The sequence below is a fragment of the Strix uralensis genome, chromosome 2 (assembly GCF_047716275.1).
Source record: "Strix uralensis isolate ZFMK-TIS-50842 chromosome 2, bStrUra1, whole genome shotgun sequence".
NCBI lineage: Eukaryota > Metazoa > Chordata > Aves > Strigiformes > Strigidae > Strix > Strix uralensis.
The window spans coordinates 121,793,185-121,808,308 of NC_133973.1; the positions used below are offsets into that span (position 1 = coordinate 121,793,185).

Consider the following 15,124-nt stretch of genomic DNA (forward strand, 5'->3'; position numbering starts at 1 on the left):
GAAACTGGAAAATAACATTTTAAGGGAGATTCATGATTTCATCATCACAATTATGATCACTAGAAGCTGTATAATCATATATCTTGAATATATATATTCAATATTACATCTTGAATTATTCTGAATACAGCCCAGAACTTGGATTTGGAAGGATAGTGCAAGTGTTAATAAATATGCAAAATAAGACATGCATACATCAGGTTAGGCAGAATAGAGGTTGCAAACTTCAGAGAGCAAGTATTTTTAATTATCTACCTGCAAGTAGTGCCTTAAGTCTGCACAAAGGTTACAGTTACCAAGGCAATAGGATGTAATACAAAGAGCAAGTGCCAGACACTGTGTGTGGCCGAGGATGCAAAAAGGAAGAGCCCAGGAACAGGAGCTCCACGTGCTTTGTGTGTATATTCACTTACATTAAGGACATGGTGGCTTACATAAGCAGCACTTTCCCAAAGATACTGTAATAAAAAAATAATTACCTCCACAAATGTAATTTCACTATTTTAATCACAAAATCTACAATACACTCAAACCACACAGCTCAGGAAGAAATGCAAACGGCTGTGCATTAACCCTGTCACCATAACCCTACTGGCCACGCTAGCTCCGGCTGCTGTTCTCTGGTTGCTCTTACGCGGCCGCAGAAAAGCCCACACGCAGTCGCGCACCCTCGAGCTAAACCGAGCTTCCCCCTCCTTTATAGGCGGCCGCAGAGAGGCGCCAGCCCTCTCCCACCACCCCCTAGCACCCCGCCCCCCAGACAAAGCAGGGGCGACGGCGGCGCCAGGACCGCCCTGTCTGGCTCCGCCATGACCCGGCGAGATCCCCGCCGCCGGAAGCTCATTGAGGGGACAGGCGGGCCTTGTCAGCCATTAGCCAATCACCGGCAGGCATCGGGAAGACAAGCAGCCACCCTAGCCAATGCTGCCTGGGGGCTGCGAACGGGGGCGGCCCCGTTGGGAGAGGTTGCTGCGCTCCAAGCGTATGTGGGGGATTCCGGCCCGCCTGGCGCGGTGAGGGCCGTGAGGGGGCGGGGCGGGAGAGGAGCGGCGGACGTGGGCCGCCAATAGACGTGCGGGAAGGACTGACAGGCACATAGCTCGCCCAATGGGAGGGCGGTGGCCGTTAAAGGGCCGGCGACCCAGAGGGGAGAGTTGGGCGCAGGTGAGTAGTTAGCGCGGCTCCCCGGGGACCGGACTGGACCGGAGCAGGGCGGGGAGCGGGCCTGGCCGAGGCGGCCGCTCCCCACGCAGGGCGCTGGCAGCCCGCCGTCCCTTTGGGAAGGGAGAGCGTTGGGCCTTCGCCGCCCTCGGCCCCTGAGAGCGGTGTGGCGGTTGGCCGCCGTCCTCATCCTCCCGGGAGAGGCGTAGCCCTCCGCCGGCCCGTCCGCGGGTCCCTTGCCGGGGGGACCCTGACCCGTGGCGCGGGCGGGGGCCGCGGGCCCGCCTGCTCCCCAGGGCTCAGCGTGGCGGCGGAGCGGGCCCGGCGGGCCTCGGGGGCGTGTCGGCCGGGGTAGCCGGCCGTGCCCGCGCCTTTCTTTGTTGCCTTCCTTGTCCCCCGCAGCGCTCCGTGCGCGCCTCCTGGCGGGGCAACGCCGGCCCCGCTGGCTCGGGGACTGCTGGGCCGCCTCGGGGCTGGGGCCGTACCTCCCTTCGTCCCTCCGAAACGCTCGCCCTGCTCGGAGGGGAGGCTTCCTCCCCTTGGTGGTCACTGCTGCTTCAGGGGAAGGGGAACTTGGAACTGACGAATCTGTGGATTCCGCAGCCTGAATCCACAGCTGCTTTCCGTTCTCCGTACCTCCTCTCTGCTTCGCTAAATTGACCTTGTAGGTGGTGTTGGTTCCCTGCAGCGCTTGCCTTTTCATGTGCTCAAGCCACAAGCTTCTTGCAGGGAGGACTGTCCCTTTGGTGGCCTGTTTAGCAGCACCCAGATCCTCCTGGACTAAAGCCTCGCTTAGTACAAATGCCTAAGTTGTTCCAAGCCAAGGTAGCCATCCGTTACGAATCACATACAAAGTTTTCCAGAAAGCCCTAGGCTTTAGTATCATGCAAAGATCCTCAGACTCTCAGATGTTATTTAAAAAAAAATAAATATAGGTAGCACGTCCTCCTGGTTGAAAGGTTTTTTTTCTGCAATCATAAGCTCTGAAATTATTTAAAAAAAAAAAAAAAAAGAAAAAGGCAAACCGTCAAGACACCATACTTTAAAAAAAAAAAAATCATGATTTTTCTAAAGAATAGTTCAGGTTTGATGCTGACAACAGTCCATCAGTCCTGCTGAATGTATGGAAATTTTTTTCCTTGCTTGCTTGTTTTGTGTTTTTTTTTTTTTGTTTGTTTGTTTGTTTCGTTTTTCTGTTGGTCCAACATGTGATCATACAATAAGGTGTGAGCAAATGAGACACGACACAGAGGCAGAATGTGAATGCCTCTGTCATTAAGTATATCAAAGTTACTCACCGTATGTGCGTTTATGGAGTGTTCAGTTTACTTTTGCAATACTTGTTTCATTTCAACCCTGACAAATAGTTTTTCTTTAGTCTATTGATGAGGACCTTGACCATAGGTTGCTTCTGGCCTGACAGGGCTGCATCAGACTTACAGCTCCATGTTGCCTTCTGTCCTGGAAGACCCTTGAAATCTTTTTGTTATCATATGATCAGAATTGTTTCTTCTTTTCTAGCCAGCACTTTTCATTTCTACCTGAACTGTAAAAATACGCATTTTGCATTTGCAGCTAGCACTGCGTCTTATGATGGATGCATGGCTGATCACATAAAGGGCTGTTTGCATCCTCTGTTATTTCCTGGGATTTGTCTGTCATTTGACCAGACTGTAGCTATTTCTTGTCAGGTAACTGATGTCTGTGGTCATGTACCAGAAGTACTTCTGGTCATATAGTTGGTAACAAAATTTTTTCTTGGACATGTTTTCTCTTACCTTCATAGTGGTTTAAGTGGCTTGATCTGACCAGATTTTTTTGTTCACCTCAGCTCTTATTGCCACATACTTTTTCTGAGTGAACTGCCCATCTTTCCAATTATTGCACTCAGAAAATAATATTTGCTGTGGAATCTTCTCCTAAAGACACTAAAATGTAGAGCAGTTAGAGTTCTGATTTCGGAAAAACTGTAATGTCTGTCTACTTTTTTTTTTTTTTTTCCCAATGTATGCATTTCATGTTTTAGACTTCATATCAAAGCAAAACTTAAACATGCTCTACGTTACGTTTTTGCAAATCATGCTTTTCAAAATGGTGATAGGGTTTTTTCTTCTACGACTATCTAGAATGTTGTACAAATCCTAGCTTATTACCATTAATGTCCCTTATATACTTTAAGCATGTAACAGTTCATTTTTCTGCATTAAAGAGGAATATCCTTGAGACTATCTAGCAGTGTTAGAAAACAGAATATCTCAAACCTCAGGTTTAGTTAGATAATAATGCTTTTTAGTTAATATATCAGAAAGGTAAACAGTCCCACAGTAGTTGGGAGTCAATACACTGTTAAGACAATTCATTAACACCCATTTATATTGATAAGAATAGAATTGTTTTTAATGAGGCAATATGCTTTCAAAAGTAAAGAGTTAGAAAAGGTAAGATGTCCTTACCAATTGGAATTTAGTAGTCATGAGTTTTAAAATAGGTAGGGTTTGCTGCTGTTTTACTGGGAAATTCAGGGACTTGTATCAGACATGTTCTTGCAAAAGAAAAAAAGTCTAAAAGGAAACTTTACATAATAAAAGAATTGGATGCCAGGAGTTTCCAAGTTAGTATTATAATTCTTAAAGGTTATGTGCTTGACTTACCGTGTGAAATCTAAAACCAAGATTAGGCACTTCACAGAGAGTGGCTGTGGAGATCAGACAGGTGATGGACAACACCTGTGCAATGAGCAGTGAGACTGACACACAGAATAGCCTGATGTTCATGTTTTAACTCTCCACCTTCTCTGGAGCTAAGGTGAAAGCTTGGCTGTCTGTGTCTTCCACATGCATGTAGAATTATATTTAGAAAATAATGAAGAAAATTTGTTTTGAAAACCCTTTTTTTGTTTTCCTGTAATTGTGCCCACTCTATCCCACTGAGAAATTTAGGGAGGGTAACTACAGATATCATATTAGTCTCTAAAATCCTGTGGTTCCCTGTTACTGGGGAATGACCAGAACCTTGTTCATCCCAGTTGGGGCTAAGTAAAGGATTTGGCCAATGTATATCTTGGGACAAAACCAGCTGTGGTTCAGCATAAATCTGATATTTAGGTACCTTAAGAGACAATTAAGTATCTGCTGGTACTTTCAAGGGTTTGAGGTATCCAATTGGCAAGTACTTTGGAAAGTCTGACTCATTATTCCGTAGTTAGCAAAGTGCTTGAATGTTCACTTAAGTATATGCTTAAAATCAAATGTGAAATTTTGCTGATTTCAGTAAATATAAGTGTGATCTTATAAACAGAGCTTCAGTGTCTTGGTATTGACAAGTCAGAAATACTATAATTCTTGTGAAACTTACATTGTATGCAAGAAGTCTATGAAGTTCTTTTTACCTGGAAGACCCAACTCAGAATGGTTATCTCTGTCTTTCACACACACTCCCGACCTTGAAAACAGGTAAGTGCAAATGTGTGTGTTTCTAAAGCCAGCGTGAAAATATGAGTACTTGGTCATTCCCCAGTAACCAGGAATCACAGCTTAATCAATATATCAGTCCAGAATAATTGCCTTATTAACAATGAAGCTTCTAAAAGTGCTCTTAATTTGTTCTGTGTGCAGGTAACTTTTCTGAAGAATTTACTTGCTTGGTGACTTTTAAGTTAAAAAAAACAACCCAAACTTACACAAGATTAACTTAGAATTTGATACATAGGTCAAGAAATTTAGTTGCCATAATAATAGAAAAGCACTAACGCTGTAATTTGCGTTTGAAAAGCACAGCAAGTACCAAATAAATTGATTTACTGCCAGACAAGTAAATATGATGCTGCTTCCTTGAAAGCCCAAGTATCTTTTCGTGGTAAACTTACAATAATGAAGGTTAAGGGAGACGCTTAAAGATCAGATAAAAGGTCTCAGAAAAATTTTCTGTAATTCTAGCAGACACAGTGCTGTGCTGTGGTGTAAATCTGACTTTTTAAACTACAGCATTTTTTTTTTTTTTTTTTTAGTACTGGTCATGTCAAGTTAAGGGTCTACACTAAAACAGTATGTTATATTATTTTTTTAAAATAATTCCCTTTCTCAAAACCAATTAGTATTTTATTTTCAGAAAGGCGGGAAGTTTCATGCATCTTAAACAGCAACATGCGGCTTCCAGCTTGAGTCTGAGGAGTCAAAAGTGCTGGGTAACTGCATGGGAGCACTGTAAAGTGGTCCATGCTGATACAAGCTCATGCTTTATGTAGTTGATTTCTTCTTGGTACTGGGTTTTGCATATTTGCTAGCTAGTAACCATCGGAACTAAGTGGATTCTCAGTGAGCACAATATTTTAACGAGGAAAAGCAGTAAACCAGTTTCCTAAATACAACGTTTTAAAAAATATTTGATGCCAGCATGGTTACATGTTTGGTGTGAAAGAATGTTGCTTGATATGAGAAACTTTGCAAGTGAACCACTTACTGACAGTCAATAGCACATAGGAGATGAAGAACAATGTCTAAACTATTATGTGCGTTATCCCTCAAATTGAGAGATTTTGTGTAATGTGCTGATGTGTATGTTTTAACCAAGTTTAGGAGAATAACAGGACAAAAAAATACTTAGGAATTTAAGAATCCTGTATAGCTGGGGGGAAGTTGTTTAAGGATTAAGTCCATTAGTACCAATCGAATATATAATCTGCAAGCCATTTGCTTCAGGTGGACAAAAAGCCTATACTAGATTAATAGAACAAACACAACAGCTTGAAACTGTAAATAATGTATAGTGAATTGGTGGCCTACTTGGTTTAAAGTCTTTTAAACTTACCTAAAGTAGTAGGTAACATGGTACAGTAGAAAGTTCAAAAGAAGTCCTAAATTGGACCATTACCAAGCAGTCTGTGACCAAGAACCATTTTTTTTTTCCCTCAGTCTCTGCTTTCTGTTTTGGAATTTTTCTTTATTTTTTTGTTAATGTGGTCTATGATATATTCATCACTGCATTAATAGTCCCCTGTTTCTCCCACTCAAACTTTCTGCTTTCTGTACAGACTTGTGCACAATCTGTCAGGTGTATTATGGGGTTTAACTTTCTCTTCAGCATTGGTCACAGGACCAGCTATTGCTGAGGGTAGAGGACTGGGTGAACTTTTAACCTGCTATCACATTTGACATGAGCTGTTTTGCAGTGTGGGGATAGAGAAGGGCTTTACTATGGGCATATAGTGATTTATTCCTGAATCTGTTTCCTGTTAAAACATCTCTAATGCATGACATCTGTTTGAACTAGTATTTATTTTCTGACATTCAGCAGAATTGCTCCAGTTCTTTTTTTGTGATTAAGATAAGTCAGAAGAGCCTCTAAAACTTCAACTTTTCATAGTAATCTATATTTTTTTGGCTGAAAATGGTGTCTCATTTAAAATGTCTCAGAAATTTCAGTCACCTAAACATTTCATGTTTTTGAAGTAATGATATAACAATTTTAGCTTCTTTTGGAAATAATTTAGCATTCAAACTGAAATGTGAAAGTCAAATTTCAGCCTTTAGCAAATCCCAACTGGCAAAACTCAGAGTTGAAGGAAAATAGCTGTATTTTTGTAATGGAAATACCAACTCAACCTTAACGGTTCGTGATGCGGATATATTAATGGATTTATAATTAATATGAGATTAGAGAAGGTATCTATAGCTACTTTATATTCAGAGTTTAACAAAATGGTTTTCTTCTATCAAATGAACGATCAGTTCAAAATACGCATTCCTTAAATTATGACTTAGGAGTCAAGTTGGTTAAATGAAAATACACAGTGTATACCTTGGAGATTTATGTTGTTTGCTCTTTTTCTCTTAGGAAGCCTGACAAATAGGAAAATACTACAAAGTGAAGAGAAAATTCACTTGACAAGAACTGAGCTCTGCTTTCATTGGCTTTTAAATTTTCTTTGTATTAATAACCGATTAGTGTCAGATCATCTCTATAGTCTACTGTGGTGAAATTATTAGGTTAAAGCTGGAAAAAATGAAACAATTAAAAAGAAAAAGAAAAAGCAATTTTAGCGTTCAGGAAACTCAGACTCTCCTTAAGGAAATCAGAAAAAGGAGAGAAGTACTCTTTTCAAAGCAACTTAATACAACAATTAATGAGATGAAACGGAAAGCTTGGGAGGAAATAGCAGAGTGTGTAAATGCTGTAGGTGAAGGAGAGCAGAGAACAGGGACAGAAGTGAAAAGGCGATACCTTGACTGGAGAGCACTCATGAAGAGAAAACGTCTGAATGCAAACATCAAAGTAGTAGGTGCTGGGTTTCACCTTCCTTCATCCAATTTAGATGACTCTCTCAATGAAGACATGGATGAGAAAATGGGATTTGCAATTGAATCTAGTTTTGAATGGCAAAATATCACTGACTTCAGAGAAGCCGGTGGATCTTTAACAGAAATCAAAGTAGAAGAGGAAGAGGAGGATCCGCAGAATTTTGAAGTGAGTGACTGACATATATTAGCTATATGCAATATGGCCTTTGTTTCATTTCAGCATAAGGCTTTTTGCTGTGTTTCTCCATAGCATCTGTTTCTGTTTTTTCTGAATGTGTGAATTAAAGAAACTGTAGAAACAAATATGTTTCAGAGAGATAGTATTCAAATCTAGCAGCTTGTGATTGTGTGTAAGGTCATGGATGTTGATTATTAAATTGATATCCCTCAAGTTTGAATATGTATTTGCACATATATTTTCCATTTGTATGTGCCATAGGTAAGAATTAATTCAGTCAGTAGGATGAAAATACGCTGTTGAAGGAAACTGGTTATTTTACACTCACTACAAAAAGGACATTGAATTACTCGAGTGTGTCCAGAGAAGGGCAACAAAGCTGGTGAAGGGTCTGGAGCACATGTCATACAAGTAACAGCTGAGGGAACTGGGGTTGTTTAGTCTGGAGAAGAGGAGGCTGAGGGGAGACCTCATCACCCTCTACAACTACCTGAAAAGAGGTTGCAGAGAACTGCAGTTGAGTCTCTTTAACCAAGTAACAGGCTACAGGACAAGAGGGAATGGCCTCAAGTTGCACCAGGGAAGGTTTAGACTAGATATTAGGAAGCATTTCTTTACAGAACGGGTTGTTAGGTGTTGGAATGGGCTGCCCAGGGAGGTGGTGGAGTCCCCATCCCTGGAGGTGTTTAAAAGGCGGGTTGACATAGCGCTTGGGCATATGGTGTAGTTGGGATCTGTCAGTGGTAGGTTAATGGTTGGACTAGATGATCTTCAAGGTCCTTTCCAACCTAGATGATTCTGTGATTCTGTGAAATAGAATACTGTTTCCATTTCTTAAAAGGAACCTCCAGGAGATGCAAATGTTACTTGAATAAGTCAGCCATTCCTCTCTGTCAGAATTTTAGAGTGAATTTGACAAGCAGCTGTGGATCCTGTAGATGAGTTGTTACTTCTAGTAGTACCATGACAGTCCTGGGGTAGGAAGCCAGCTGAAGTCGAATGTTTGGATAGTTTTGTTGTGCCTATACAGATAATATAGTTCTCATTTCAAAAAGGGGTACTCAAATAGGTTTGGTTTGGGGTTTCTTTGGGCATAGGGGTGAGGAGGAAGCAACTCCTGTCTTAGCTCAGTTGAGATGTGTGCTGGGGAAAAATCAGCACAAGCTGTTAAACGGTAGGGAGACTACTGTCTGATAGCTGCTGAAGAACAGTGTCTCCCCTAATGCCAGAGGACTGGCAGTGGCTCTCATTGTCTTAAGATTTTCTGAACCCATATCTTTGTCAGTTTGCCTTTCTTTTGCAGCATACTTAGTGGGAGACAATTATCCTTTGTGTGCTATGAATCCGTAGCACATAAGGGCTATAATTCTGCATGAGTTGTTGGAGTCTGCCAAGAGCAACGATCCTAACCACCTAGTCATCTGTGTCATAGCATTACAGAAAGTGTGATAATGTAAAATTGGTTAAACAAGTCCTGTTTATTGACTCACTTAATACAGTTTGAAGGGTTAGGAGCATGTGAAAAACGTTAGTGTTAAATATTTTCTAGAAATGGAATCCTCAAGTTAGTGAAGGCTGGGTTAGCTTACATACCACATAGCCTGTGGATCCAGCTGCTCTGGTAAATAGTCACAGAAATTCCTAGTGGCTTACATAAATGTCACTCAGCTATATGAAAAGTAAGAACAACATATGCTTTTTTAGGTCCAGTTTTCTATCAGTGGTTCTGAATGCTTTATAATATCTATCATGCAGTATTTTCTGTATGTTCTTGCATGCCCACTGACAAGCTGATTTTCCATTTTTCATTACCAGATATTAACTTTCAGGTAAAGAATGTTTCTCTACCTGTGTAATGGTAGAAAACAGTCTTTTGATCTAACATGGTTATTTCACAGCATGTGAGTTAAACAGCTCTGAGTAACTTTTAAGACGAAAAAAACGAGTATGTTCTTTTCAGTCAAGTTGTAACAAATTTATTCTGGCATAAAGACTGAAATGTAATTCTTGTCTATCGCATTCCTCTACAGTTTCCTATTGAGGAAGAAGAAGAAATTCTATCATCAGTTTTGCCAGATTCAAAAAAGGAAAATGACCTACCAGACTTCCCCCACATTGAAGAGTTTGGAAATCTAAGCTCTGCTCAAGCTAGGCTAGCCTATGAAGATTCCCACTTGCTTATAAATCTGGAGAAGCAGAAAGTGGAGCTGGAGAAGCAGCGACTAGACATTGAAGCCGAAAGGTTGCAAGTGGAGAAGGAGCGCCTGCAAATTGAAAAAGAACGGTTGCGGCATGTTGACTTGGAGCGAGAGAGACTTCAGATTGAGAAGGAGCGACTTCAGATTGAATGGGAGAAACTCAGGCTAGAGACTCTGCATGCTGAAAAACCTGCCCTGGAAAATGACCTCACACAAACAGAAAAACCCATCATGCAGCCTCTGGATCTAGAAACTGAAAAGCTAAAACTTGAAAAAGAACGTTTGCAGTTAGAGAAGGAGAGGCTGCAATTCCTGAAGTTTGAGTCAGAGAAGCTTCAGATTGAGAAGGAACGCTTGCAAGTGGAGAAGGAGCGCCTTCGAATTCAGAGAGAGGGTCACTTGCAGTGAACTTCTTGACTGAAGTGTCAACATTAGTGTTTTGATGTTTGTAAAATAGAGGTAGTTCTTTTCTTAATACTGAAACTGTCCTAGAGGCTTCACGTTCTTCTGTTCAGAGTTGAATGTTGATGTTAAACTGAAAAAGAAAAAAAAAATTGGTGCTCAATATGTCAGTGTGCCTACATAAATGAGCTTATGTGTGAAATTGCTTTTCAGTGTATCAGAACTAAGTGTTATGTTCTCTTGTCTTCAGTATTGTGTTGTATTAGTTTGGTGTCCTCCTCTCATAGACACATTGAGAAGAATCAAGGCTGAACCTTGTACTTTTTTCACTGTACTAACAGTAAGGAAGGATCAGAATAAATCAACATATGTTGTGAGGGCATGGTGCTGACGATAGCCCACACAGTAAATAAGCATAAGTTAGAACACAATAACACAGAGTCATGATGCGTTTGATTCATTAAACTTAATTTCCCCTCTTTGGTTTTTTCCACCCCCACAATTGGAAAAAGAGTTCAAGAATTATCTAAAAGTTAAAGTTAAATTCACTGCAGTTGTGTTTACTGTTCCATGGCTTGAACTGAATGAAGTGTAGAAAAGAGTATTCTTCCTTTTGCATGAAGTACTCATCCTGGATAAAGTTACACTTTGACCATACCTACTATAAGCTGGACTGTTGGTTGCACCAGGTCATTAGTAATGCTATATGTAGTACTGCACCTGTTTTAGTATAGCATAGGGGACTTCCTGATTGATCAGGCATGCTGCCTGATAAGTCTTTGATGACCCCCTGACGGAAATTGCTAGACCTGTTTTGTTCCTTGAAAGACAGTAGCTGGTGCTGGGAGTCTCGAGGGTGGAGACACAGGGGCTGAGCACAGACTGAGGAGCACTGAGCTTGAACACTAACACTCCTGATGGTAGTTCTGCTGGGCCAGCACTGAGGCCATGTCCGTGAGGCAGCCAGAAGAGGCTTTGATGGCATATAGTATGTTTTAATTAGTCAAACAGAAATAGTGCTGAAGGCTGTCAGTATTTTTCATAAGCAATGTATTCATTTAAAATAATAAAAACAGCAAGGAAGCTTTCTGTTATTTCATATATGTTTAAATTACAACTGAGCCAGACTTAACTCCATTTGAAATGTGGGACTATGAGAATACTAAATCTGAATATACGTTGGGTGACTTTCATGGATTCTTGTGCAAGTAAATATATTTATACCACTACAGGATTACTTTTATTCTGCAAAGAAAACGTTATTTTTTTATTACTGAAACAAGTGTGCTTCTACAGTGGAAATAAATTTGACTACTACAATCCAGAATTGCTCTTGAAACTGTGTTTCTTCACAGAGAAATGGCTACATGTGAAGAGAAACCTGGATACTCAACACTGCAGCACCTCAAAGTTGCTGGTGCCTTGTATTCTGTGTGTAGTAAATCAGAGATGAGGCACTTCAGAGTAGGACTTAACCAACCAGCACTTACTTGAGAAAGCAAAAAGGAAGGAAACACAAACCAGCTGGATAGAAAAGCCCCAGGGGAAAGTATATCTGAGATTCTTCTTCCGGAATGTGGTGGGTTGACCTTGGCTGGATGCCAGGTGCCCACCAAAGCTGCTCTATCACTCCCCTCTTCAGCTGGGCAGGGGGAGAAAAATATGACAAAAGGCTTGTGGGTTGAGATAAGAACAGGGAGAGATCACTTGCCAATTACCGTCATGGGCAAAACAGATGTGACTTGGGAAAGTTAATTTAATTTATTGCCAGTCAAAATCAGAGTAGGATAATGAGAAATAAAACCAAATCTTAATACAGCTTCCCCCCACCTCTCCCTTCTTCCGGGCTCAACTTCCCTCCCAATTTCTCTACTTCCTCCTGCCTCAGCAGGGCGGGGGGATTGGGGGTTGCAGTCAGTTCATCACATCTCTGTTGCTCCTTCCTCCTCAGGGGGAGGACTCCTCACACTCTTGCCCTGCTCTAGTGTGGGGTCCCTCCCACAGGAGACAGTCCTCCACAGACTTCTCCAACCTGGGTCCCTTCCACAGGGCGCAGTCCTTCAGGAGCAGGCTGTTCCACTGTGGGTTCCCCACAGGGTCACAATTCCTGCCAGCAAACCTGCTCCAGCGTGGGCTCCTCTCTCCACGGGTCCACAGGTCCTGCCAGGAGCCTGTTCCCACATGGGCTCTCCATGAGATCACAGCCTCCTTTGGGCATCCACCTGCTCTGACATGGGGTCCTCCACAGGCTTCAGTGAGTGTATTTGCTCCACCATTAACCTCCATGGGCTGCAGGGGCACAGCCTGCCTCACGAGGGTCTTCACCACGGGCTGCTCTGGCACCTGGAGCACCTCCTCCCCCTCCTTCACTGACCTTGGTCTCTGCAGAATTGTTTCTCTCACATATTCTCACTCACCTCTTCTCCAGCTGCAGTTGCACAGGTTTTTTACCCCTTCTTAAATACATTATCCCAGAGGCACTACCACTATTGCTGATGGGCTCAGCCTTGGCCAGTGGCAGGTCCGTGTGGGAATACAGTGGAAGATTGGCAAGGAGGATTGTAAACACGCTCAAGTGACTTGCAGCTGGGGTGTCAAAAAACACATATACTAATTGTTGTTTTGCTCTGTGTGCCTTTTGGGTAGAATATCTGCATTTAGATAACACAGGCCTTTGAGAGACTCAGAGGCACCTTACTGAACATCCTTGAGATTCCTGCCCTGCTGTGGGAAAGATCAAAGCACAATGGAAAAGTATGCCTGCAAAATTTCCTGATATGTACAGGCAAAAGCAGCAGGCTTGAGATCTTTTCTTTCTTCTTTTTTTTTCTGGCTAGCAAGGACCAAGCTCCATGGTGCCTGTGTCCCCTCTTGCATGCCTCTGCCCGGGTGCTGCTGTGGAGATCCCCCGGGTCGCAAGGTAACAAGAATAAATTTACTCTTTGCATTTCATCCATGGTTTTGTGGTTGTTGCTGCATCCTGCCTGTGCCAGCTCACACAGTCTGTCTTGGAGCTGTCTGGCATTGGCGCTATCAGATATAGGGGAAGGTTCTAGCAGCTTCCCACAGGAGCCACCCCTGTAGCCCCCTGCTACCAAAACTTTGCCATGCAAATCCAATACACTGAAATAAAGTGACAAATTTTCAGCTTTCTGATATGTATCAAGCAAATTTATATTAAAAATAGCTTTCTGTGATTTGGAGAAATTACTTATCTTTCCCTTTCAAAACATGAGAGAGGCAGAATTCAGGAAGTTCATCAGGATTGCCTCGTGCATACAGCATTTACCCAGATAGTGGGATTACTTGGATTTCATGATCACTGTATCCTGAAGTGACCAGCTTTCTAGATAACTATTCTGACTGCCAGACAGGGTGAAGGGGCAACATAGCCAGCTGTGCAAGAGGTAGTGACCAGAAGGTCCAAGCCAGGACAGAGACCCTTCCTATGTTCTTGTCTGTAAGAAATGCTTGGCCGGGAAGAGCAGGTGTGGAGTCTGGCTCCTGTTTTGACAGGTAGTTATGCTGCTGGTTGATACCAGCACCTCTGTCTTCATATTTTACTTCAGTTGAAGACCTTAACCATCAGGATAATGGTTTGTATTTTACATTGGACATCTCGGGAATTATGCCCAAGAAGATTAAAGGCTTTTGGGAAAAATAAAAAGGTAAATCTGAACCATTTCTGAATTCTGAATTGTTTCAGAAATTTGAACACTTCTCCAAATGTGAATAGAGTGGTATATAAGCAACTTCTTCTAACAACTGTTCAGCCTCCTAGGGAAATGATGCATCCTTTGGTTATACAAAACCTTTTGGAAAATACTGAATGATGAAATTAAGTATCGTCATAAATCACTGAAAATACATTTCAACATAAAATTTAGAGAAAATTACAGAGTTTAATACATCAATTTTATAGCTGGCTTTTTTCATACCAAAATTGCAGTAATTTTGTGGTAATTTGAATTTAAATGTCATATCTTTAAATACTAATCTGCAATCTCTTAAATTTTAATTGCTTGATTTACCAACCTGGGATCCTGCAGCAAAGCCTAAGGGCAAGATTTCAACCATGTAAATGTCACTGAAGTCGGGACATAGGCATGAACTCAATTCCTCTCTTAGAGAGGGAGAGATTTTGGGCTCCTTCTTAAAAGAAGGGCCTGTGATTGTAAGTAATGAGTGACATTCCCAGACTGGGAAGATTTTTAAGACAAGGGGGAAACCACACACATACAGAAGAAGAGGCAAGTATTTGGAGAAAAAAAAAAGGAGCGGGGTGAAGATCAAACACTTAGTAAGAGGGAAGGCAGGTGAAGCTGGTGGTAGATAAAACAGGGAACTGGAAATATCCCCATATCCCCAGTGGTCACTGTGAACTGCTGTGTCGAGGTTACATCTGATGCACTGATAGCAGATCTCATGGCTCTGGGAGTGTATGAATGGGGAAGGCGAGGGGCAATGCACAGCCCGAGGTGCAGCAGGCAACTTTGCAGCTGCTGTGAAAGGCATCAGGCTCATGCACACCATGCATGCTGTCCAGGAAGGGCTTTCTAGCCAGTAATCTGAAGGCCAGAAGGCCAAATAAAGCTAAAATAAAGGCTACTTCAGAGAGTTTCTCGCTGTCTGTTATTAGTGATGGGTCCCACCAATTTGTGCCTGGCTAAGACGTTAATGAAGAGAAACAGAGTGCGTTCAGGTGCTTTCACAATGCAGTTTGGAGACAGACTGGCTAATGTTTAACAGTGTCCTAACAACAGCCAGAGAAGGTCATAGGGTAAAGTTGTAAATGTGGTCCACAAGAACAGCCCAGGATGAATAGCAGCCACACTGCCAACAAGACACCCCTGAGAGAGCACGGTAGGATTCAAACGTAACTTAATTTC

General features: G+C 42.1%; 1 protein-coding gene across 3 annotated transcripts; it reads left to right on the forward strand.

Annotated features, from left to right (window-relative positions):
• The first annotated feature begins 1,027 nt into the window (after nucleotides 1-1,027).
• On the forward strand, nucleotides 1,028-11,562 carry MSANTD4 (Myb/SANT DNA binding domain containing 4 with coiled-coils). Of its 3 annotated transcripts, none has more exons than XM_074860172.1 (3): nucleotides 1,028-1,164; nucleotides 6,994-7,623; nucleotides 9,666-11,562. In XM_074860172.1, exons 2-3 carry the CDS (start codon nucleotides 7,162-7,164, stop codon nucleotides 10,239-10,241), a joined length of 1,038 nt encoding a protein of 345 aa, XP_074716273.1. In that variant the 5' UTR covers nucleotides 1,028-1,164; nucleotides 6,994-7,161; the 3' UTR covers nucleotides 10,242-11,562. The 3 variants fall into 3 exon arrangements, with proteins under 3 accessions (XP_074716273.1, XP_074716274.1, XP_074716275.1); XM_074860174.1 differs by lacking the exon at nucleotides 1,028-1,164 and adding an exon at nucleotides 4,532-4,613; XM_074860173.1 differs by lacking the exon at nucleotides 1,028-1,164 and having other exon boundaries at nucleotides 4,511-7,623.
• The last annotated feature ends 3,562 nt before the right edge of the window (nucleotides 11,563-15,124 follow it).